This window comes from Gracilinanus agilis, chromosome 4, assembly GCF_016433145.1.
Source record: "Gracilinanus agilis isolate LMUSP501 chromosome 4, AgileGrace, whole genome shotgun sequence".
NCBI classification, from domain to species: Eukaryota; Metazoa; Chordata; class Mammalia; order Didelphimorphia; family Didelphidae; genus Gracilinanus; species Gracilinanus agilis.
The window spans coordinates 63,126,873-63,153,107 of record NC_058133.1 but is presented as its reverse complement, the minus strand read 5'-3'; the positions used below and the strand labels follow the sequence as shown (position 1 = coordinate 63,153,107).

The window sequence follows — 26,235 nt, the reverse complement described above, 5'->3', positions numbered from 1 at the left end:
GATTGTTTAATAAAGAGAAAATGAATGAAAAGAAAGACACTGATTTGATGGAAAGTGGAGAATATGAAGATGACTTTGAAAAGGATCTTGAATGGTTAATTAACGAAGAAGAAAAAAGCCATGTCAGCAGTGTTGAGGTATTTACTCTAGACAATAACTTTTTTTAATATATTGCTATATCTGTACTGTTTCTTCATTTTCTTTTTCTCTTAGCATCTAGCACAATGTTTTCCTCACATAGAAGAAGAAATTTTTTTTGAATGAGTCTTTGAATTGAAACATAACTAAGTGCATTAAAAGAAAAATGTGAATACATTAACCCCAAAATACGATTTGGATGTAGCTTAGGTCAGATTATGAAATGATGTTCTCTTAATAAATGAAACTGTACAAGAAGACTACAGATAGTAGGTGCTTAATAAATGTTTGTTGACTGGACTTGGGAGGATGAAGTAAGCTAGAAAATCTGTATGTGATTCCAAGTTTTTGTAGGCAGTGAGTCTCTTAACTTTCTTTTGAGTCTCAGTTATTTTATTTGTAAAATGAGGATGATAATACTTGGACTACCTACCTCACAGAGTTGTTGTGGAGAATTTTTTTTATAAACCTTAAAATGAGTTGTTATAAATGTGAGTGACAGAGTTATTACATACAACCAAAACTTGGTATTACGTGAATAATTTATGAACAAAGAAAGGTGCTTTAAAGAGAATATAATCAGTGATGTCAGAAGAGGCAGAGAGATTGAAGATCATGTGAGCTGAGAAAAAAGTCTATGGATTGACTAGAAAGAGTTCACTGATAACTCTGGAGAACAGTCGTAGGGGGTTGGTGATGCCAAACCTGATTTGAGTGACAATGGGGGAGGGGAGGCTGCAACGTGTAAATAACAAGATAAACATAAGAAATACACAGAGCATGCAGAAATGGTACATTTGAGCGATATACAGTGTAAATAGTAAGTAATCTCCGAGGGAAGGCACCAGGTGGGGGAGTGGGCCTGGGAAAGACCTGCATAAGTCTGAAAGGAGGCCAGGGGAGGCGGAGGTCAGAGTCAAAAGGGAGAGCCTTCTAGGCTAGGCGCTCAGTAAAGAGTTTTGAATCTGGGCACGGAAGTGTCATGTGCAAGAAAGAGGAAGGAGACTGATCTGGGAGCTGCCATTTTCCCTAAAAGGCTTAGATTTGACTCTGCAAATAAAATATGTTGTGCACGGGGAGAAAAAATCCTTGTAGCTGAATCATAGAGTATATGTAGAAAGAAAGAAATGGGCCAGGTCGTGAAGGACTTTACGAACCAAAGATTTTTATATTTGATCCTGGAAGTAATAGGGAGCCCCTGGAACTTAATGAAGAAAGAGGGGATGAGATCTGACACTCGCATTAGAAGATCAGTTGGCACCCAAGAAGAGGACAGACTGGAGTGGGGAGAGGCTGAAGGTTGCTCCCGGAGGCTGGGAATTAAAGGATGAGAGGCTGGGCTCCGGCCAGAGACAGGCCCTGGGAGTAGGGAGAAGGAGACTTGGAGGAGAGGTGCTGTGACATCGCAGTGAGGCTCGCCTCTGAGAGGAAGAGCATCTCTAGGGGGTGGTTAGAGGAAGGGACAGCAGGAGCAGCTGAGAATGGGTCAAAGGAACGACGGTAGTAGCCCATACAGTGTAGGGACACAGAGGCTCTCACCCCAACTCTGTGCCCCCGTGAGATAGACATTCTAGATCTTAATAATTACATTTTACAGATGAGGAAACCAGCAATCAAAGGCATTAAGTTCCCTGCACCCAGGTCACTCTGGAATCCAAAGCCATCATTCTTCCTGCTGCAGCACACTCCTCAAAATGAGAGCCAGTCAGTCAATCAATCAACAAGCATTTCTTTACCAAGTGCCTAAACTTGTGCTTTGTTAAGTGCAGGGGATACAGAATAAAAAATGTAGTGACTCCCCCCCCCTCCCACCAGGAGCTGACATTCTAGAAGGATCAAAAGCATCTTTCTGCCAAATACATAGAAATATACGGAATAATAAAATCAGGATAATTTTCTGAGAAAAGATGCCACCAGGTAGGGTTTAGGACAGGCTTCTTATAGAAAGCAGTATTCAAGCTAAGTATTAGGCAAACTAAATAGGTTGGGATCAGGCTGCAAAGAGCTTTAAATGCCAAATAGGATAGTTTATACTTGATTCAAGAGATAATAGGGAGTCGCACAAATTAATTGAACAGGGGAGAGAAATGGTCACACCTGTGCTTTATGTAGCGTTTTAGTAGCTCTATGGGCCATGGCTTGGTGAGGAGAATACTAGGGGGAGGGAGACCAGTTCTCCCAATTTTGCTATCAGGTAAGAAAGCCTGAAATAGGAGTATGTGTATAGGAATAGGAAAAAAAAGAGATAGATGCATGAGATGTGTAGAGAGACTCAACAGTCTTGATGATTGATGGAGAGGCATGTGTGTGAAGAGTTTAGGATGATTCCTAAGGAGGGGGGTAGTACCTATAACAAAAATGTGGAAGTAAAGAAGACATTTTTTTTGAGGGAAAGATTATAAATTGTTTTGAACATGTTGAAATTGAGATGCCAGTGGGGCATGTCCAGTAGGCAATTGGTTATGGAGTATTGGAACTCAGAAGTGAACCTTGGGTTAGAGAATATAGATCTGGGAGCCATTTCATAAATGCTTTTTAAAATCCTTGGAAATAGGTGTCCCAGAGAGAGAATGTAAAAAAAGAGAAAAGGGCCCCCAAAGAGCCTTTGCTGATCAAACATGCACCCCTAATGCTGATCATTAAGGAATTACTTTGTCCCACTAGACAAAAAAATTATTTCAAAGAAAAAATGTCTAGAATGTCATGGGATATAGTGAAAAAAAATAGTATGGATAAGGAGGGGATGATATTTTCCAGACATTAAACTGTATGATAAGTCAGTAATCATAAAAATTTTTTATGATAATTAAAACACAGAAAAATAGATCAGTGCAGCAGTCTAGATAAGTAAGAATCAGAAACAGTAGCCTTAATACTCAATTAAACCAATAATCTTTCTGCAAGATGGACTCTTTCACAGGAACTCCTTGGAAAACTGGAAAGCCATACGGAAAAAAATAGGTTTTTACCACAAATTCCATTATTCACTACAATCAAGTTCCAAATGAACAGGTGGCCTAACTATAACAAGTCACCTCTTTAAAAAATTTAGAGTAGGATGGAGAAGGAAATACCTCTTACAACTATGGCCAAAAGGAGAATTCTTTGCCAAATAAACAGATGTGATTGTAAAGGAGAAAACAGACAATTTCAACATCATAAAATTTTCAAGCTTTAACATGAACAAGATCAATATGCCTTTGATAAGGAGGGAGATTGTTAATCAAGGAAAATCTTTATATCAAATATCTCAAGCACACAAATCTGACCTCCAACATTGGAGGTCAGATTTGTGTGCTTGAGATATATGTGACCAATAATCATTCCCTAATAGTTGTCAAGGGGCAGCTGAGTGGCTCAGTGGATTGAGAGCCAGGCCTAGAGACTGGAGGTCCTAGGTTCAAGTCTGGCCTCGGACACTTCCAGCTGTGTGACCTTGGGCAAGTCACTTGACCCCTACTGCCCACCCTTACCACTCCTGGGCCAAGGATGGTCCCTAGCCCAGATGAAAAAAGGAGGAGGGTTGGGCGTGGGACTAACAACCCCACCCTGTAAAAACTACATCTGCTAAAGAAACTGCAACCTAAAGTAGGGGCAGCTGGGCTAGCTCAGTGGATTGAGAGCCAGGCCTAGAGATGAAAGGTCCTAGGTTCAAATCCGGGCTCAGACACTTCCCAGCTGGGTGATCCTGAGCGACTGTGTGTCCCGTTGCTTTTACTGGTTGTGACCCTATGCTCCTAGAATGGAGTCCCAGGATAAAAAAAAAATAGTTGTCAAAGAAGGCAAAGTTTTCAAAAGAATTGAATGAAAAATTATGAAATATTACTTATCAAATATTATTCCAAACCACTAGTAATAAAAGAAATGCAAATTAAAACAACTTCCCAGAATAACTGGATCAAGTCACAGTCCCACCAATGTTGAATTAACATACATATTTTGACAAAGCTTTGACAACATTATCTATTCCCGTTTTCTGTCATTTTTGTAAATTTTCTGGATGTGAGGTGAAAAATTTGAGTCATTTGCTCTGTCTGCATAAGTTTCAATTAAAATCAACTCACATCAAGTACCAACCATATGTACTATATACTATGTTAAAGTCTCCTTTTTCATGTAGGTTACATTTTAATTACTTTTTAGGATTTTTTTTTTAGTTTGAAGAGGAGAATCATGTGGAGGAAATATATTTTTAAATCTCTTTTTAAACTGTAAATGGAGAGATATACAAATAGGAAATTCCCAAGTAAAAATGGTAGCTATACAGTTAACTCCTTTAATGAAGCAGACCAAAAATATGTATGTTTTTAAAGCACATTAATGCAGCATTTAGCTGAAACTTTTTATTATACCAAAATAAAATTTAGTAAAAATTTCAAAAAGGTCTTTCATATGTGTGTGTGTATGTATATAGAGAGAGTTTCTTGTAATGAATTTTTCATTATGTAATCACAATAGAGTATCATATCTGAATTGTAAGTAAGTAACATTTTCTCCTGTAGAAAGTTTTATAACTATAAAAAATTCTTGCATTTGATTTGGGGAACCTCATTTCTGAATCTTCTGACTAAAAGAGAATTTGGTTTCTTTTTAGATATGTAGTGAAAAGGAAGAAATTACTAATGAAGAACTGAAAGAGAATGAAAAAGGAGGCGAGGACACAAAACAGCTTCCTGATCCTGAGAAGTTATCAAAGGAGGAACTGTCACCAAGACGAAATAACTTCATTTCAGTACCTAGCATTCAACCTTTGGATCCTGTATCTGATTCAGATAGTGAAAACTCATTCCAAGAAAACAAGATAGAAACCCAAAAGGATCTGGATGAGGATGAGGATGAAGAAGTAAAACGATACATTATGGAAAAGATTGTAACAGCCAACAAGATTTTGGAGACTCAAGAACCTGTCAATGAAAAGAGAGAAAGAAAACTTAAATTCAAGGAAAAGTTAGTAGATCTGGAAGTCCCACCACTGGAAGACACAGAAACCTATAGAAATGATTATGAAAACGAGAGAGATGTGTCTGGGAAACTGTCACAGCTACGTATTTCTGGCGAACTTAGACCAGAGAATGTGCTCCTTTCACTGTCTAATGGCAATAGTGAAGAATATAAGGATGGAAAGATACTAGTAGAGAGAGATGGGAAGTTTGAGCTTCTGAGTTTACAAGACATTGAGAGCCAGGGTTTTTTGCCCCCCATTAATGTTAACATTACTGAGATTGAAAACCAGCAGTTATCACCTCGATCTTCCAATTCAACTACCAATGGGATGATAGGGATTAAAAAGGAAGACCTAGTTAAGTCACATGTTATCGCTCACACATCAACAGGGGAGCCAGTGGTTTATTTTCCACAACCACCACCCAATCCCAAATACCGGCCAAGCTCCGCAGTTAACACACGAAGAAGCAAAGGGAATGGGAAATCTAGCCGCAGAGTACAATCTGCGAACATATCACCAATAAACTCAACGTACTGTCTTTCACCTCGACAGAAAGAGCGGCAAAAACAAATTGAAATGAGGAAAGAAAAAATAAAGAGAGAGGTGAGAACATGGGTAAACTAGACATTGGAAGTAGAACAAGGTTTCATTGGGTAAATATGACAAATTGAAATTGTTGCCCAGAATGATTTTTAAAATATTTTATTTTAATGTCAGAATTATATTAAAAATTTATAATTATGATAATCATTATTTAGGATTTTTCACTTAAGATTTACAAAGCACAGTAAATAAACTAAATTGTATAACACACTGAAACTGATGAAATTTAGATATCAAGTGGCTCTGCCTTAAGGATGAGCCACCAAAATCAATTTGTATTTCCTTTACTCTTTCATGTACATAACTTTAATATATAGAGCCTTCTGGTCCTTGGCCTTCTGACAGGATTGTTGATTTGGTTTAAGACCAAGGGAATAATGTAGTTATTATCTTTGTGTTACACATTTTCAATATAGCATATTCTAAATTGGTTTTTCAAGGACTTCAATTATGCTTTTAAATATTGCCCTCAGTATATTTTTATATTTGAATAGAAGTGAAGCACTAAAAGGAATTGGAAAGTCATCAGTCCAGTTCTTGGTCTCAGTGAATGTTAGACTTGTTTGAACTTAAACATAGGAATGTTCAGCTGCATATGTAAAATATTATTACAAAGAGACATTTTCACTGGAAATAACAATAGAACAAGCCTGGTTATCCCCTCATGTCAATCATTTGAAGCAGAAATTGCTGATTCATCTCAGTAGTAACTAGAAGGAGAAAAGGGCAGTTGAAATAACTTTTATAGTAAACTTTTAGCATGCAGCCTAGAATCAGAAAAACATTCTGAAGATATTATCTTTTATGTCCTTGTATTTGGTAGGGTTTTTCCCTCTATTCATTTATTTTTTATTTCCTTCACAGGAAATCATTCTACTTTATTATACCAGAGTACGTTGAATCTAGATACTAATGAGAGAATTAGGATATCAACTTGTATAATTCAAGTTATAGAATCACAAAAATGTGGAGTGGGAATGGCTGTTGTAGAGAGAATTGCATGTAACTCTGTAATTTATAGATGAATAAACAAACTCAGAGAGGTTAGATGATTTGCTCATGGTCACTTGGCTTCCTGAAGGTTAAGGACTAAGACACAGTTCTTCTCTCTAGTATTCTTGTGTTCCTTCTACCATGCCACACTTTCTCCCTGTTTCTACACTGTACAGCTGTATTTAGGTTATTGAGACCCAAATATCAACTTCTGTCTATTATTCAAATCCTTCGATGGATCTGTGATTTCATCCATGTAGGTGCATCCAGTAGTGCTGATTGCATCCTGTCTCTGCCTAGTTATCTTATGCAACTCTTGTTTGTGTCCTCCCATAAGTTCCCCACACAACACAGCAAGACTGGTGTTCTGGTAGAACTCCTTGATTTTTCATGAAGCTTGTAGTGTTCAGGGCTTTATTTCTTGCTCTTGCCATGATCAGCTTATATTTTTCAAACGTGCATTTCTCTGATGACTTCTTTATTTTGTCATTAATGATATTTCTTAAGACATTATAGTTTCAGGGGGCAGCTAGGTAGCTTAGTGGATTGAGAGCCAGGTCCAAAGATGGGAGGTCCTGGGTTCAAATCTGGCCTCGGACACTTCCTAGCTGGGTAAGTCACTTAACCCCCATTGCCTAGCTCTTACCATTCTTCTGCCTTAGAACCAATACACAGTATTGATTCTAAGATGGAAGGTAAGGTGTTTTTTTTTTTTTTTAAAACACATTATAGTTTCTCATTATATATTGTACCCTACTTACAACTTCTGTTACCCTCTCAAGTGATGGTCATTTTTAATTAATTGTTCAAAGACTATGGTGTAATTACTTGCATTCATAGTATAACACTGGTAGAAATTTTTTGTCATTAAAAATATGACCTTTTGTTCTAGTGAACTTTGAGATCATTAAAAGAAGTTTTTAATTTCTTAAAGTTAATCCAACATACTCTCCTTTTCCTGTTTTGGGCATAACTCATTGTCCATATGATCTGTTTATCCCAGATATATACATAGAATGATGGCTATCACATATATATATATATATGTATACATATATATTCACACATACAGATATAATTTATAGCCTTGTGATGAGACTTCTTACTTCATCAAACTATTTCTCTTCAAATGACCATTGATTTCTGAATTGCCTTTTCTTTACTTATATGACTACCATCCTTGTTTAGACATTGCAGTCTCTCTTAGGTAGCTATTACTTCAAGTCTCTCCATTCTCTAATTCATCTTATATAATCCATAGAGCTTCTAATATGATTTTCTCAAAAGTACAAATTTGACTATCTTACACCTCCATTCTATTCACTTCAACAGCTTCCTAGTTTCTTTAGGGACACATATTAACTCTTCTGTTCACTCTTTAAAGGCAGCTGCCCACATTCTTTGGTCAGCCCAAACTTGTAGTCTTGCTTTTCCTCACATCTAATACTCCATTTCCAAACTTTGTGATTTTGCACTGATTGACCACCATGCCAGGAATGCCTTTTTGTTTGTTTGTTAATTAGTGTAAAATATCTTTCCATATTAGTCATTTTTGAAAGAGAACTTGGACAAATAAGAGAAAAAGTGGAGAAATAAAATGAAATATATTATGTCTTAGTCTGCATTCAGACTCATCAGTTCTTTCTCTGGAGGTAGATTGCAGTTTTTCATTATGAGTGCTTGAGAGGATTGTCTTGGATCATTGTATTGCTAAGAAAAGTTGTGATTCATAAATGCTTATCATTTAATATTGCTGTTACTCTGTATAATGTTCTCCTGGTTCTGCTCACTTCACTTTGCATCAGTTCAGGTAGGTCTTTCCCAGGTTTTTCTTAAATCATCCGTCTCATCCTATCTTGTAGCACAGTAATATTCCATTACAATCATACATTACAACTTGTTCAGCCATTCCCCAGTTAATGGACGTCCCCTCAGTTTTCAATGCTTTGCCACTACAAAAAGAGATGCTATAAATATTTTTGTACAAAGAGGTCCTTTTCCCTTTTTAAAAAAAATCTTTTCCAGCTCCACCTTTGTAAAAGTCCCATGTTTCCTTCCAAATTCAGCTTAAGTCTTACACATTTAGCCTTTAAGGATCCCCCAGTAACTGATGCCCTCTCCTTAGAAATGATCTTATATTTATTTTGTGTGTTTTGTTCCCCTGAAAGAATGTAAGCTCTTTGAGGGCAAGGATTGTTTTTAGTTTTATCTTTGTAAACCTTTTTTTTATTAAATTTTTAAATCCTTAACTTCTGTGTATTGGCTCCTTGGTGGAAGAGTAGTAAGGGTGGGCAATGGGGGTCAAGTGACTTGCCCAGGGTCACACAGCTGGAAAGTGTCTGAGGCTGGATTTGAACCTAGGACCTCCTGTCCCTAGGCCTGGCCTCAATCCACTGAGCTACCCAGCTTGCCCCTCTTTGTAAACCTTTTAATAAATATTTGTTGACTGATTGATGAATTCTATAGGTCTGTGCTGGCGAACCTATGACACATGCTTTGGATCTGCCAGAGGGATCCCCCTCTCCATCTGCCTGAGGTTATTTCTCACATGCTCCACCCCTCTGCCCAGCTGCCCAATGGGAGCACTTCCTCCCTCCCCTGTGTGGGGTAAGGGGGTGGCTCACATGAGGCATGAGGGTTGCAGTTTGGGCACTCAGTCTCCAAAAGGTTCACCATCACTGCCATAGGTTATACATCTGTAAAGATGCTCTTTTCATTCACTTCAGTTTTTCCTCTTTGGATGGTTAGGCCAAACTCTCTTGAGTGGTTATGGATCTCTTCCAAGAGCCTCTGCAGTATTCCAGAACTTGATGTAACCAGCACCATCTCATTCCCAAACAAAACTATATGAAGGGTGCAACTACTTATAGATGTTCACCCTTCAGCTTGGCCTCAGCATGGGACCTCTTCTTCCCAACAGTGGTGAACCTATTTGAGCAAGCCTCGATCTCCATGTTTTATGCCTCATTTGAGATTAGCAGTCATTTATCAAGGTTATCTTTGTTTTGCTTCTTCAGGTACTTGAACCTAGATCTTCCTGACTCAGAGGCCAGTTCTTTATTGACTATGCTACAACAGTTGCCTTGTTGATAGAGAGCCTTTAAGTGGTGCTTTGCTCTCCTGAATAAAATTCTGTTGCTTTTTTTGTTTTAAATAATAAACAATAGGCACAGTGACCTCTTGTGCTTCCTGAATCTTTCAGCTGTGTAGTGTTAGATCTATCCAGTGTAGAATATCACTTGTAAAAACCTGCCTGTTTCTTGTAATATCCTCACTGAGGATACGATACCATTAATGGTGTGTATAAAGTATGGTCCTCTAATTTTGATATAGATGGGAATCTAGGAATATAGTTTGGTACTTTTGATACGATCTTGGTTACCTTTTGTTAGTCTTAAATCAAGTCCTCACGCTTTTACAATTATGTTGTGCCCAGCAAAGATCACTTCTATGCATAATTGGGTCTAGCCTGCAGCATTTATAATGCTTGTTCTCTTTAGTATCATTTCTACCTCTACTCTAAATGCATCTTTTATGTTAAGAGTTAAATTGTGGTAGTCTTTCTTTGATGATGAAAACTGGTTGTTATAAAAATTGTTGTAGATATGGCCATTTCTTCCTTTATTTGTGCCCTCCTTCCATTGTCATCTTTAATGCTCTTAGGGTGATTCTGCTTAACTGAATCTTGTCAAGGTTTCTTTGAACTAATTTTGCCACTTCTTTTCTCTGTTTAATGAGAGACTGCAGCCTTTAATCTTCCATCATCTTTCTCTCTATTGTTTTTTCAGTTGATTGTTGTTATTGACTGCTGTATCTCTCCACTTGGCAGTTAAGTCAAGGGTTGACTGAATAAAGTGCTTTTTACTTTGTCTTGGTGCTAATATTAATGATAGTAGTAATAGCTAGCATTCATATAGTGCTTTAAGATTTGCAAAAGTGCCTTATCTATGTTAAAATATTCAATAATTATAACAATCCCCTGAGGTGCTCTTATTATCTCTGTTTTTAGAAATAAGGAAATTGAAGCACAGTTAGGTTAAGTAACTTTCTGTGGGCCATCCAGCCAGTAAGTATCTGAGGCAGCATTAGAACTCAGGTCTTCCTGACTCCCAAGTCCCACATTCTATCCACTGTGCTACCTACCTCATTATGATAATTGATTTGCATCAGTAAAACTAAAGAGTGAAGATAACATGTTTTTCTATGTCTTTTTTAATTTTTGTTTTAATTCCACATTATATATTTTCATTCTTTTAGCTCTGTATTATTTTGATTTTTTTAAGTCAAGTGGTCTGATTGTACCTAAATAGTAAATCAAGAATAATTGCCACATCTCTTTTCTTTTATATTTAATGACTCAGTTCTTTTCTATTTGAAATGTATATTCATTTTTATTTTTGTGAAATTTTATGTTCATCATGTCTGGCACCTGTCATTTTCTTTCTTTAAATTATTCATCATGTATAAACATTCAATCTTTTATTTATTCTAAAAGTCTTTGATGCCTCTCAATTTTTATTTATGATCTGTATTTTCCAATATATTTTTCATTATCTTTATCTATTTCTACCTTTTGCATTTAAATTCTAAGTATTGATTGAAATCACCAAGTAGTGATTTCTTTTTGGAGAATTTACTGAATTTTCCGTATACTTTATAATTCATTAGTTATTGGACAAGGGATTCACATTTAGAGCACCAACAATTCAGTGAAGGTTCATAAATGGTCAAAACCTGTGATTCTTAACATCTTCTCTTTCCCTTACTACCACGGTCACTGAAGAAGAGGAAGAATGCCTGAGAATCATTTTGCATTTTTCTCAATTTAATCTTATAGTGATCTAACATATATGAAATATCTTCTGGGCCTAAAAATCCATGAAACATTATTAGACAATGGTAGGAACGTTACAGGACTATAAATGGAACTTAGAGAGCAAATATTCCAGCCTTGCCCATGGCCAAAATAAGAGAAAAACAATGCATTTAGGAATACTTGAAGTAGACGCATCATGGAGGTTTAATATATCAGTATCCCTTCTTTTGCAATACCTCCCACCAGTGCTTTAAGAGTACTAGATGTCACTGGGAAAAGAAATGAAATAATGTTAACTTTACCTGGTACAGATTTATGGCACATGTCTTCAAGTGGACTATTTATGCTGCTCAATCTTTTTGTTCAATCCTTACTGAGTTCCTACGTCCTCCCCTAAAGCAATTATTTTGGACATTTTCTTCTCTCTAGAAATGCTATCCTCACCACCCAGCACTCTTTAACAAATGACTTAGCCTCCTCTTTCACTAAGAAGGGTAAGATTATGTAACATTAACTCACTCAGCGCCCTTTCCTTCTTTAAAATTTCTCCTTTCCCCCTCTTTCAGGCACAAAAGAACCACTTGTACTATTACCCACAGGTTAATGATGTTTCCGGAACCCTAATCTCACTTAATCTCATCTCTCCCAGCTTTTAGACATCCTCCTCCTTAAAGTGTCTTCAGTCTTTTCCTTGCTAATGGTGCCTTTTTCTCTGCTTACAAACATGCTCAGGTCCCTGAAATCATATATATATTTCCATATTGTCATGGTGTAGAAGAGAACACATTAAAAAAAAAACTTCAAGAAGAAAATAAAGTGAAAAATACTATCTTTTGGTCTTCATTCAGACTCTATCAGTTCTTTATCCAGAGGTGGATACATGAACTCTTTTTGGGAATTGTTTTGGATCATCATATTTGCTCAGAATATCTGTCATTCATTTTATCATTATACAATATTGCTGTTATTATGAACAATGTTCTTCTGGCACTTCATTTTGCATCAGTTCTTGTGAGTCTTTCTAGGTTTTTCTAAAACCATTTTACTCATCATTTTCTAATAGAATTGTATCCCTTTACAATAATTTACAACAATTTGTCCAGTCGTTTCCCAATGGATAGACATCCCCTCATTTTCTAATTCTTTGACACCACAAAAAGGGCTGCTATAATATTTTTGTGCAAATAAGGTCCCTTCCCATTTTTAAAAACCTCTTTGGGATACAGACCTAGTAGTGGTATTTCTGGATCAAAGAGGGGTATGGGTACTTTTATAATGTTCTCCAGAAGGGTTGGATCAATTCACTGCCCCACCAGCAATATATTAATGTCCCAATTTCCCACAACCCTCCAACATTTATCATCATTTTCCATTTCTGTCATATCATCCAGTCTGATAGATGTCAGGTAGCATCTCAGAGTTGTTTCAATTTTCATTTCTCTAATCAATAGTGATTTAGATTATTTTTTCATATTATTATAGAGAGTTTTGATTTCTTTTTATGAAAACTGTTCATATCCTTTGACCATTTTTTCAGTTAAGGAATAACTTGTTTTCTTACACATTTGACATAGTTCTTTATATATTTGAGAAATGAGGCCTTTGTCAGAGATGATATTTGCCATAAAACTTTCCCTCCAGTTTTCTGCTCTCCTAATCTTGGTTGCATTGGTTTTATTTGTGCAAAACCTTTTTAATTTAATATAATCTTGTCATGCTTCTCTATTTCTTGTTTGGTCCTAAATTCTTCCCTCATCTATAGATCTGAAAGGTAAGCTATTCCATGCTCCCTTAATTTGCTTATGGTATCATCTTTATGTCTAAATCACGTATTTATTTTTACCTTATTTTAGTATACAATGTGAGATGTTTGCCTAGATTTCATTTCTGCCATCTTCTTTTCCAGTTTTCCCATCAGTTTTTGTCAATTAGTGAGTTCTTATTCTAGCTGCTTGAATTTTTGGATTTATCAAATACTAGATTGTTATGTTCATTGACTATGTATACTGTGTACTATTGTATATTGTGTCTCCTCCACTGATCTGGCACTCTACTTCTTATCCAGTACCAGATTGTTTTGATTATCACTGCTTTTTAATACAGTTTGTGATCTAGTAGGGCGGGGTCACTTTGCCTCACATTTTTTCCCATTAATTCCCTTGATATTCTTGATCTTTTGTTCTTGCAGATTAATTTTGTTTTTATTTTTTTCTAGCTCTATAAAATAACTTCTTAGTAGTTTGATTGGTATGGCACTCAATAAGTAAATTTATTTAGGTAGAGTTATCATTTTTATTATATTGGCTCAGCCTACTCAATGAAAATTAACATTTTTCCAATTGTTTAGATCTGACTTTATCTGTGTGAAAAGTATTTTGTAATTGTGTACATAAAATTCCTGGGTTTGTCTTGACATGTAGATTCAAAGAATATTATGTTATCCACAGTTATTTTAAATGAGATTTCTCTTTCTACCTGTTGCTGCTAGACTTTTTTGGGAATGTAAAGAAATGATGATGATTTATGTGGATTTATTTTATATCCTGTAGCTTGACTAAAGTTGTTAATAATTTCAAATAGAGTTTTAGTTGATTCTCTAAGAATACCATTATATCATCTGCAAAGAATGGTAGTTTTGTTTCCCCATTGCCTATTCTAATTCCTTAAATTTTCTTTTTCTTCTTGCTATAGCTGACATTTCTAGTACAATATTGAACAATAGTGGGAATAATGTGCATCCTTGCTTCACCCTACACCCTAAGAAAGTCTGGCATTGAAATCATGGTACTTTGCTCTGATAACACATACTCTGTATTCCCTGCCCTACAAATTGACTTATTTCTTTATAATTGTTCTTACCAGGAAGAACAACGGAAAAGAGAAGAGGAGAAAGAGAAGAAAAAAGAGAATGAAATGGTGTTTAGAGCCTGGTTGCAAAAGAAAAAAGAGCACTTTATGGAAATGAGGAGAATTCAGAGGGCAAAGGAAATGGAAGACATGAATAGCAGAGTGAGTAAAACTTCACTTATTGAAATGGAGTGAACATGCATATAAAACTTGCCCCAAGTTTTCACCTGGAAATTGTTAGGAAATACTTGTTAAAATAATATTGATCAGGTAAGCAAAGTTATGGTTTGACAAAAATGATCTGATTACAAAGAGTAACTTGAATTTATGTGGAAGAACTGAGCCACTTTCAATTTTTATGAAAACTCAATGAATTTCCTTTGGGGCTTATATATCATAATCAGACCTTAAGGTTTTTTGATTCCTAAGACCAAAAAATCATAGATTTGTTTGGGAAGGAACTTCAAAAGCCTTTTTGTTCAAACCCTTCATTTTATAAATGAAGGAACTGAGGTGTGAAGAGGCTAAGGAATTTGCCCAAGTTTGTACTAGCATTAAGTATAGATTCAGAATTTGAACCCAGGCCTTCTGACTCCTGAGCCCTTTCATCTGCACCACATGACCTGTATTGATATGTTCATATCATTGAAAACTTGGATAAAGAGGGATTTTTGTTAGACTTTTGGTATTTCCACTGTTCAGTGACACCATTTAGGGTTTTCTTGGCAGAGATACTGGAGTGGTTTGCCATTTCTGTCTTATTTTATAGATGAAGAAACTGAGGCAGCCAGGATTAAGTGACTTTACACAGGGTTACACAGCTAGTAATTCTGAAGTCAGATTTGAAGTCAGGTCTTCCTGATTCTAGGCCCAGAGTGCTATCAGCTCTATACCACCTAGCTCTGCCCTATGGTATTTCCATATTCTATGTTTGAGCTGTCTTTTGAATTAAAGCTTTTAAAGACTTTGGTGCAGAATGAGTTTGGTAGGGAATAGAGAACAGTGTGTTTGGCTGATAACAACTGATTAGTACTTAGAAACCCCTCCAGGTAGCCTGGGAATGGCAGCAAAGAGGAGGATTCTTAGGATAATGGATCTGTGGAATGATTTTAGAGACCCAGAGACAGTGATATGAGTAGAAGAAGGACAGTGGTGTACCAGGGAAGATGTGCTGTCTTCTTCAATATTAGTCTACTTATTACTACAAAGACTCAAACACAGTGTAGTTGCAATATTGTGTCTAGTTCTGCTAAACTCAACTGTTGGATGCATCGTCCTATAAAAATCCATCCTCGTATGTGTCTGAAATAAGCCTGGCAGATAGATTTGGTTAATTCTTTCATCCATAAAAAATGTTCTTCTGGCTACAGTATTCGCATTAACTCTGATCTGTTTTTCTATCACTACTAACTTCTTCTTATATTAGTTGCCCTTTACTCTTCCCCATATTACTAAAGCAAGAGAACAGGAGTGTGGCTAAAGCACATATGATAAACAAACTTAATGGAACCCTCTAAAAGACTAACAGAGGGAAAATCAGCCCTTATTAAATTTCTTTGGAGCCTCTTGCTTTATTGTTAGTGTAATAATACCTCAGTTTTCGGTGACATCCATTTATTGTTGGTTTCGGTTTTTGTTGATTTTTTTCCATGAAACATTTGTCAAGGTTTTTCTCAGTTGCCTTGGTTTTAGTTGGTGTGTTCACTTGACCTTGATGCTACTAATTTTGTGAAAAAAAAAGGGCTACCCACCCTGAAAAGCAAATAAATCCATTTATCCATACAGATAGCAAATGAAATTCAGATAAAGCATACAGAGGAGAATATAAACCTGACAATATACAAAATGAATGAACTCTCTCATTGGGAGTGAGATATCTCATCTTAGTCAAGTAGAAATTCTCCCAATAGTATATCCACTGAGAAGAGGGACATAATCAAGGTAACAACTCCTCTACACATCAGCTTCTTTCCAGTCTTTCCAGGTAGTGCCTTGATACCTAAGGTCCTTATGGAGGGGGATTCCCCTTCCAAACAATAACCTCTCTCTCCCCTCCTCGCTATCTTCCATATGCCAATAAGTCTTCAGAAAGGTAAATGCCATTTTTTTTAAACCCTTAACTTCTGTGTATTGGCTCCTTGGTAGAAGAGTGGTAAGGGTGGGCAATGGGGGTCAAGTGATTTGCCCAAGGTCACACAGTTGGGGGTAATGCCATTTTAAATGTTCATTTATTCTTTACATTAGTCTTTTATATTCATTTTATATTAATATATCATTGTTTTTAATATTAAACACTACATTTATTCCCTATAAATGTATTTAAATGTATTCCCTATATTTTTGGTATGTATTTTGGAGTGTCTAGAATGAACTAATTGGATTTACATTGATTCATATGGAAATAATTGCCTTGGTTTTTCACTGGTTCAGGATTTCGCTCACTGTTTTCACACAGATTATCTATGAAAACAGAGGTATCACTGTACCAGAGAAATCTCTAAACCTGTCACTTTTAAGAACTCTGCCCCTTTCCTCTGGCTTCATGATATAAATGTTTTTAGTTTAAAAAATTAAAGATGTATAGACATCTATGCTTTGGCATATCAAGACATGGTGAAGAGCCAAGAAAGGCTGGTGGCCAATATCACTTAGCTTCCTCTGAAAAGAGAATGAGATCTTGGTCTCTTTCAAATGACTGCTGTATGGGGAGGCAGAGACAAGATGGTGTCATAGTGGCAGGAGCCTTCTGAATCTCCTTCCAACTGACCATTACAAAATGTCTCAAAAGGACAGAAATCAAAACCGGACAAAACAAATCAGGTTTTTCTCTGCTTCCAAATTTGAGTGTAAAAGTGAGGGCAATTATCTTAATAATCCAAGCAAAAGATTGTGAGACCTATTACTCAGATGTATATTGACACATGATATTTTAAATTTACATTTAAAGTGTTTTATGTTTTTCAAAGTTCTATTATGTTCATTATCCATCAACTATGTTGAGAAATTGCTGTCCTCAAATAAATGAGGAACCTGGAGCTCAGACAGGTGCATGATTTGATTCAGGTGACCACAACTGGTAGAACTGGAGCCAGCCTGCTTCTTGACACCTATTTCACTGCTCTGTCTGTTATATCACTAGGTATGTGGCTCAGTGGATTAAGTGGTGGTCCAGGAGTCAGGAAAACCTGAGTTCAAATGTGGCCTCAGACACTAAGTGTATGATCTGGGGCAAGTCACTTAATCCTGTTTACCTAATTTCCTAATCTGTAAAATGAGCCAAAGAAGGAAACGGTAAACCATTCCTGTATCTCTGTCAAGAAATCCCAAAATGTGGTCATGAAAAGTTAAGACACAACTGAAAATGAATGAACAAATACATGTAAGTATCTACATAGGAACATAAGCCCTAAAGTACTTCTACAAGGGAAATTATTTTATAAAATAAATATAAGAGTATAAGCTAAGATCAGTATAATACAAGCTAAAGAATTGGAGAGTTTTGTCATTATTTTTGGAGTGGACTTTTCTTGGCATTTAGGATTATAATTGTTTATTATTTGTGGATTAAGACAAAATAAATCTTTCTTGTCTGACCCCATGAAAGAGTCCAATCTGGTCATAAGTCACTTTAAGAACAAGAGAGGGCAGAAACAAAAGGGCCCCCCATCACCTTTAAAATATAGCTGTACTCATTGAGATACCCAGAGTGCCACAGGTTTCTAGGAGTTTCTTTGTGGAGCATTCCTAATCCCCCTGCTTCTGGCATCTGAGCAGCTCTCCTCAGATATTGTTGCTTGATCTGGGTTTACTTGGTAAACAGCCAGCTTACCATTTCACCTGCAGAATGTAGCTTCATTTTATAGAACTTAGTCTTCAACCTGGGCTTCATTCTGTGCCCTGACTTCATTTTTTACTGTCTCCAACTGCTTAGCCTTCCATTATGAATTCCCATAAGCACAGTAAAACCTTTAAGTGTTAGATTTATTTTGCATTATGATATTTTTAGGTTTTATTTGAATGAAGAACTAATTCAGAATTTAGAAATATTAAGGTAGAGGAGCTAGCTAAATCAAGAGTGAGCAGTAAGAACAGATGGCTTGAATATAGTACTGGAGCAAAGGCATTTGAGCTTGGAGTTCCTTATAATATTTATTGCCAGAGCAGGAACTGGTGACAGAGCAAAGGTTGACTTGACCTCGAAGAAAGGTTGGAAGAAACAGAGAAAAGAGGAAATAAGCATTTATTTTATTAATATTTTGATGTTAAGGAGCACCTTCTAAAAATCGATAGCTTTGGTTTTCAAATTACCTTTATTTCCCAATATTTTTCTTCCTACCCTTTCACTCTATCTACTCCCCAGCTTTCCTTTATTACAAAAAATTTAAAAAAGAGAAAAAAATAAAGCTATTCAGTTTTAACACTTGCTACCCTGACCCCTGCTGGCAAGAAGGGCAAATATGTGTCACACACTGTGCTAAGCATTTACAATTATCTCATTTGATCCTCACAATAGCCCTAGAAGGTAGGTGCCTCATTTTACAGTTGCAGAAACTGAGACAGACAGAGGCCACTTTCCAAAGTTGTCTTGCCTGCCTGTGTTTCTTTCTGAACTTCCTTTAGTTCTCTTTTGTGCTTTGAAAAAAAATTGCTTCACTGATGCTCTTACCCTTGTTTTTTTGGCAATCCTGTTGTTATCTCTTCTCTCTCCCCCAGATCCCCAGATAGAAAGACAAATATCAATTAACAAATAACAATTCAGTATCCCATCAGACAGGACGCTGTGAAAAAAAAAATATGGAACCCACCAGGGAGGAGAAAAGTCGGAAGGCCAAAACAGACCTGGCAAAGATATGCCCAGTTGGTGGAAGTTGCCCAGAACAGAGTTCGTTGGCGTGAGATGCCCAGTTGGGGGAAGTTGCCCAGAACAGAGTCCGTTGGCGTGAGATGGTTGCGGCCCTATGCTCCTCTGGGAGTCAATAGGAATAATAAATAATAATAATAATAATAATTGATTTTCTTTACATGTTGTTACTATATAAATTGTTTCCTGTTAGTGTTCCCCTTAGTTCCTTCGGGTTTAGTTATTGACTCTAGGCAGATGATTCCCAGATCTCTATATCCAGCTTCAGTTCTCTCTTGAGCTCTAGTTCCACATCTTCATCTCCCTTTGAGCATTTGTCCTTTGAGAACTGCCTATTAATAATATCCTTTTACTATGTGTCTATTGGAAGTGGCTGTCATTGTTGTAGATATGAATTGGATAAACATTTCCCATTTGATAAACTTGGTAAAATTTTTTTTCCCCAACAGCAAGAAAACAGAGATCCCCAGCAAGCTTTTAGACTATGGCTTAAAAAAAAGCATGAAGAACAGATTAAAGAGAGACAGATTGAAGAACTGAGGCGACAAGAAGAATGTCTTTTTTTTCTTAGAGGGGCAGAAGGCCGCGACAGGGCATTTAAACAGTAAGTTAAAGGAGAGCTGTACAATATTGGCATCCTTTTTGCTTTTGACAAATTACTTTGATAACTTAAAGAATCTCTGATTTAATTAGTGTGGAAACACTTCGTTTCTTCATGCATTTGTGTGGTATGTCTTTGAATTTAGCAAGTTAGCTTTATATTTATGCATTTGACAGTCTTTTAGATCCCATAGTTGAAGATTTTCTAGCTTGGTGCCCATTACTAAAATTTCTCTTCTTCTGGAAGAGTATTAGAGGATCTGGTATCCTCATACCATAAAGAATAAAGCTTCAGTGATTAAATACTATATTAGGACTAAAAATGCATTCATTTCATTCCTTGGATTATACATTTGGGTTTTTAGTCTAGTTTTATTTACATAAGGGATCACCAGAGATTGCTAGGTACTATATTACAATGAAGATCTGTTGGATGCTAACCACGGGGCTAACAAAAATATGCCATACGTAACAGTACAGCTTGAAAGAACCATGAGATTATTTTCCTATTATATTCTGGTTAGACTTTCACCAGAGGACTGTTTGGATCTGACTTCCAAAACTAGAAGAAAAAGAGAAGACCTTGAAAAAGGTCCAAAAGAGAACCAAAAAGACAATTAGAGAGTTGTAGGATAAGTCTTCTACAAAGAGATTAAAATCCTTGGGATTATTTAACCTGGAGAGAAGGCCAAGAGTGAAAGGAGGTCTAACAGTTTAGAGCTGGGTATTATAGACTAATTTGGCTACAAGATATTTAAGGGTATGAAATATATGAAACTCATACTGATTCAAGAGACATTGGACAAGAGAATATTTTTAGGATAAAGAGATGTAAAGGGGGAAGTTCCATGCAAAAAGGGGGAAGTAAAAGCATTTTTTCATAGTGAAAAACCGTTAGATTAAAATTATTTTCTGTTATATGTCACATTTGGTATTTTTACATATGGTATATGGTATATACCATAAAAATTCTCTCATGCAATCATTTTTCAGTAATATGGAATACCAGGGCAGTTTGGAAAATGCTGATGCCAGTTTGGAAAATGCTGATGCCAGTTTTGAAAAAATGTAAATTTATGATATGTAATTTGAGCAAAAGTCTAACCTAAATCCAAAAATCTAGAGGTGCATTTTACATACTATAGCATTTGAATTGAAATAAGCTTAAGGGATCATTTAACCCTGCCCCTTGATTTTATATGTGAAGAAACAGACACAGAGAGAGAAATAAATAAAGTAATGAGTTTCTTTAGTATTTTGGAAAAGTAATAGGCTTGGATTTATGATACTGGAACATAAAGATGTTGGTAATGTTAGCAAACAAAAGAGTTGGGAAACATAAACTCTTTGGAAGTTTAGGACAAATGGAAGTGATGAAGACATTAAATATTAAAATAGCATTAAAATTCAGTTCAATAGCATTTGTTAAGCACTCGCTATGTAGGAACTGTGCTGAGGTCTGGTACTTGGTTCCAAAGGACTAAAGTAGTTCCTTCTTCCAGGGAGCTTTCATTCTCCTGGAAGGAAAGAACATGTACCCAGAGAAGTCAGTACAAAGTCCATACAGACTGATTTCGGCACTCCCTAGAGGGGTCAAGAAAGGCCTCTGGTAGCAGGTCCTGAAGGAAGCTCGCAGCTCCCAGAGGCAGAATGGAGGAGGATGAACACTCCAGCCATGGAGGAAAAGTCTTGTAGAGTCAGGGATGGAACATTTTAGAGAGAAGGGACCAAGGTGTATTCAGCTGAGAAAAATTGTTTGGAGCCCTGTTGGGGAAAACTTTAATCAATTAACCATAATAAGTTTTTTCCAACTCTATCAGAGGCTACATATATTGTTTCATTGCTTTCAGTTGTGTCCTACTTTTCATGGCTCCTTTTTTGATGTTTTCTTGTCAAAGATACTGGAGTGGTTTGGAATTTCCTTCTCTACTTCATTTGATAGATGTGGAAATGGAGACAAATTGGGTGAAGTGACTTGCCCAGGGTCACCCAGAAAATAAGTGTCTGAGGCTGGATTTGGCCTGGAGCTCGGTCCATTCTATCCACCCCTAGCTGCCCGCCACCTCCCGTGCTGGGCACTAAATATTTAGAGTTAAAGGATGCAATAATTGTGACTCCCAAAGATCTTAAAGTTCTTCAGGGGCAACGTGTACATCTTTATGTAAAAAGAGATCGAGGATAGGGGGCAGCTGGGTAGCTCAGTGGATTGAGAGCCAGGCCTAGAGACGGGAGGTCCTAGGTTCAAATCCGGCCTCAGACACTTCCCAGTTGTGTGACCCTGGGCAAGTCACTTGACCCCCATTGCCTACCCTTACCACTCTTCCACCTATAAGTCAATACACAGAAGTTAAGGGTTTAAAATAAAAAAAAAAAAAAAAAAAAAAAAAAAAAAAAAAAAGAGATCGAGGATGAAGGGAGGGAAAGCATGAACGTTTGGGGTGAAAGGCTTCACAAAGCCTTTATCTGATCTGGAAGGAAGGAAGGTGGGGTACAGGGAGGCAGGGGCGGGGGATGCCTTTCAGACCCAGAGGACAATAGCTCCAAAAGCATATGGCAGTATGAGAGGATGGAGCACTGTGTGGGGAGCACAGGGAAGGCCAGTTTTGCTGGAGAAAATAAGGTATAATGAGCCTGGAGGGGTGGGTTGGGGCTGGGGCGTGAAGGACTATAAAGGTCAAACTAAATTTAGCTGACAAGCAATAGGCAGCCGCTGAAGTTTATTGAGTAGGGGAGTAAGGTAAGAGCCAAGCACAAGAAAACCAGACACTCACTAGCTGTGTGACCCTGGGCAAGTCACTTCACCTGTTTACCTTAATCTCCTGGAGAAAAAAATGGCAAACCAGACTGTATGCTGGCTATGGACAGTGGGGTCTCCAGGTCACAGAGTCAGAGGGACTGAACAACAGCAACTAGACGTCCAAACATGTCTGTAAGCAGGCAGCTTGGAAGAGAGAAAAGGAAGGGATGCATGTGTAGATTTGATCGTTATCTGTATAGAAATGAAAGTGGAACCTTTTAGGAACTGAAGAGATCACCAAGTGAGGGTGCATGTAGCTTGAAAGAAGGGGATTGTCCTCACGGGTGCTGTGGGTGGGGGGACAATCCCACTGATGGAGGGAGAGCCAGGGCAGGCAGTGGCTGAAGCAAGGGGAGAAGAAATGTGTCCAGAAGGAGAAGGGCCTACCTCCAGTGTCAGGAAGAGTAGACTGAGGGGGAAGGACTAAGGAAAGGCCTTTAGATTTTGCAGTTAAGAGACTTGGTAGCCTCTGAGGTCCATGAATAAGGCTGGAATCTGTAGTTCTAAAAGTGATAAAGAGGTTATAGAAATTTTGAGTACATAAAGGAATTTGGCTTGAAAGGAAAAAGAAACGTTCCTATGCTTGAGGTGCTTGCAGGCACCAGTGAAAGTTTAAAAATGGCGTTCAAGGAAGAGGCAGAGGTGGGAGAGGATGAGTTTGCATAGTAAGTGCAGATTTGTCCCTTTGCTTCCCAGAGGGAGTGTTACTCTAGAGTGGGAAGAACCTTGGATGGAGAGGCTAGAGACAGAGTGTCTCATTTCAGGGAGTACCTCTGTGATCTTGGGGGTCACATTATAGGACCTTCTAGGGCTTTAGTTTTCTCATTTGTAAAAATGAGCAGGTTGGATTGGATGATATCTTAGGTTGCCATTTTGGCAATATTTTACCCAAGTGACCTCTATAGATTAGCATTTTAATTTAGTAAGCCTTTTTAGAAATTTACTGTTTTATTTTCCCATCTGTAAGACAGCACAAATATATTTCATACACTGGGAAGGTTTATGGTTCTATTCATTTTTCCATTGCAAAAAGAAAAGCCAACATTTGAAAAAAAGACTTTGTTTTTATTCACCTTCTCTGCTGATTTCCTGGCTTGACTAAAAATTACTTATTTGATTATACAAACTTAAATCTTGGGAGTAATTAAAGAAAGACTATGGTTTCTTTACCGAAGGAAATCTGTAAAGTTCTTTGCCCCTAGAATAAAACAGGGTCCCTGGATTGGCAACTTGATAGGATAAACTGTTTCTTGATGTTTGAATCCAGCTTAGACTATAGGAAAATTGAGTTTCCTTCCTTGAGTATCAGATGCTTGAGACAGTTAGAGCCTGTCACCTTAATATCATCTCCTGGGACTATAGCTTTTGTTTGTTTTAAATGGATTTCAAGTCCCTTTTATTTCCAATTGAATGTAGCTCTTTTAGGTACTCACAAAATGTCCTCATATCTCTCCAGATGGCTAAAAAGAAAACGAATAGAGAAGCTGGCAGAGCAACAAGCTGCCAAAGAGAGAGCCAGGCAGCTGCGTGTTGAAGCTCGGCGATCAAAACAGCTACAGAACCTCCTGTACAACATTTCAGAAAGCAAGCCCTTTCGTTTCACTGATCATTACAGTTGAAGGTTCCTGTTTGCACTGGATTCTTAAATCGATAGCCAGGGTTCCCTCACAGCGGTGGATTCTCATTCCTTGTTGTGGTCTGTGTGCTTTGGTCCTATCCCAAATGATGGAAAAATATACTCATCCTTCGGTGACAGTGAATTTATCTATTTTTAAAAAATCCTAGAACTGAATAAATGCCTTTTATTTCACTGTTGTAAAGTATTCCATATGCATTGTTTCAATCAAATGGAAAACAAAATGAATAAAATCTGTTTTCACTACTATTAATTTGCTAGACTAACATAGTTATTGAAAAAAACTCAAAAGAATTTATTGCTTTGAAAACACCATAATGCTATTTTAAGGCAGCCTGGCTCAGTGTATGGCCTGGATTAAAGCAGCCTTGAAGTCAGGATGGCCTGGATATTCAAGTCAGGCCTTTGGTGCAAACTGATTCATTGGTCCTGGGAAAGTCACTTAATCTCCAAATGGCCCAGGCAACTCTCTTAAGCATACAAGTTGTTGCTCTGCATTGGTGGATGGAGTTTTCTCACTGGGAGTGCATTATATCAGTGAAATCATAGGTCTGGCCCCCCAAATACTTTATGACTTGTAGTAAAACATTTCATGAAGCAGATTGAGGGGCTGTTTTATTATGCCATGCCCATTAACAATGGGTATCTTCCAATCTTCTGTTTTGGTTCAATCTCACTTAGTTATTGTGGTTGCCATGGATTCAATGATCACATCTGTGATTTCCAAATCTGTATATCCAGGTGTAGTCAGTCAGTCATAGTCCTGAGCTCTAGCTCCGAGTCATCAACTGTCTTTTGGATAGTTTGTCTCTGGGTCATGTGATCAGCAAGATGGCGGACCAGACACTTTCTTCAATCATCCCAACCTTTAAAACCTCTGGAGCTGACTCACCAAAGAGTGGAAAAGCATAGATCTAAGGGGGCAATCTCATGTTAAATGGGGAGGAGAGGAGGGGGAGCGGGAATTATTATGGAGAAAGCAAAAGAACTCTCCAATCAGGAACAAAGGAAAATTCTTACCAGAGAGTGATACTACCATCTATATCACCCAAGGAAATATCTCTAAGTGTGAAACAGCACAATAGAAAAAGAGGGGGTCAAGGACAAGATCTTCAAGGCAACAACAGAAACTGTTTAGAAGTGGGAACTCAAAATAGGTATCTTATAAAGTTTAATTCCACAAGGAATACAGAGACTAAATTGAGGAATAAGTATGAGTCATCAATCAATAAAAGTCAAGAATTAATTGGAAATGAATATAATGAAGAGAATGAGGGAAAGCAGTATTTTTAGGAAAAGGTGCAGAAAACGAAATTTAAAAACAAATCGAGAGGGAGGAGAAAGGATTTTACTTGATAACTGAGAAAAAGTGCCTGAGGATTAGATAAAATAGATAAATTTTAAGTAAGATAGATTAAAGGAATTAAGAAAAAAATTTAATAAACTAAGCAAAACTCTAAAGAGATAAATTGGAGGGGGAGGAATGGTTGGGAGTGAGGGGAAGATAGTTGATGGGAATGGGATTGCCTTAAGTAGATTAAGAAAAACACAACTGAAGAGTCAAATACTATCTTTTTAGAGGAAGAGGAACAAAAAAAATAATTTAGGAAAAAAAACAATATTACAGGAAATGGAGGAGATAAAACTTGGAACAAATTTAAATGTGAATGGATTAAACAATCCCATTAAAAGAATAAGTGAATTATTTTAAAAAACACAATCTGTTATATTAAATACACCTTAAAAACAGACACAAAATGAGATGCTGTAGCAAAATTTACTATGCATCCAGTGAATCCAAAATAAGTTACTATCATACTGTGAGATAAAACAAAATCAAGACTCACAACCTGAAAAAAGAGATACACAAAGTAATTACCTTATGTTGAAAGGATTTGCACTCCCCAAATCATTATTAATATTAATGTTATATTCTAAATGCTTTCCCATCTAAATTAATAAAGGAAAAAGTAACTAAATTACAAGCAGATATGAGACA

General features: G+C 37.0%; 1 protein-coding gene across 1 annotated transcript; it reads left to right on the top strand.

The window, feature by feature from the left end:
• Window positions 1–24,391, top strand: CCDC181 (coiled-coil domain containing 181). The gene is made up of 5 exons (XM_044673925.1): window positions 1–137; window positions 4,733–5,686; window positions 14,358–14,504; window positions 19,653–19,807; window positions 24,057–24,391. The coding sequence occupies exons 1-5, from the start codon at window positions 21–23 to the stop codon at window positions 24,217–24,219; spliced, it is 1,536 nt and encodes a 511-aa protein (XP_044529860.1). The 5' UTR covers window positions 1–20; the 3' UTR covers window positions 24,220–24,391.
• Window positions 24,392–26,235: the final 1,844 nt, after the last annotated feature.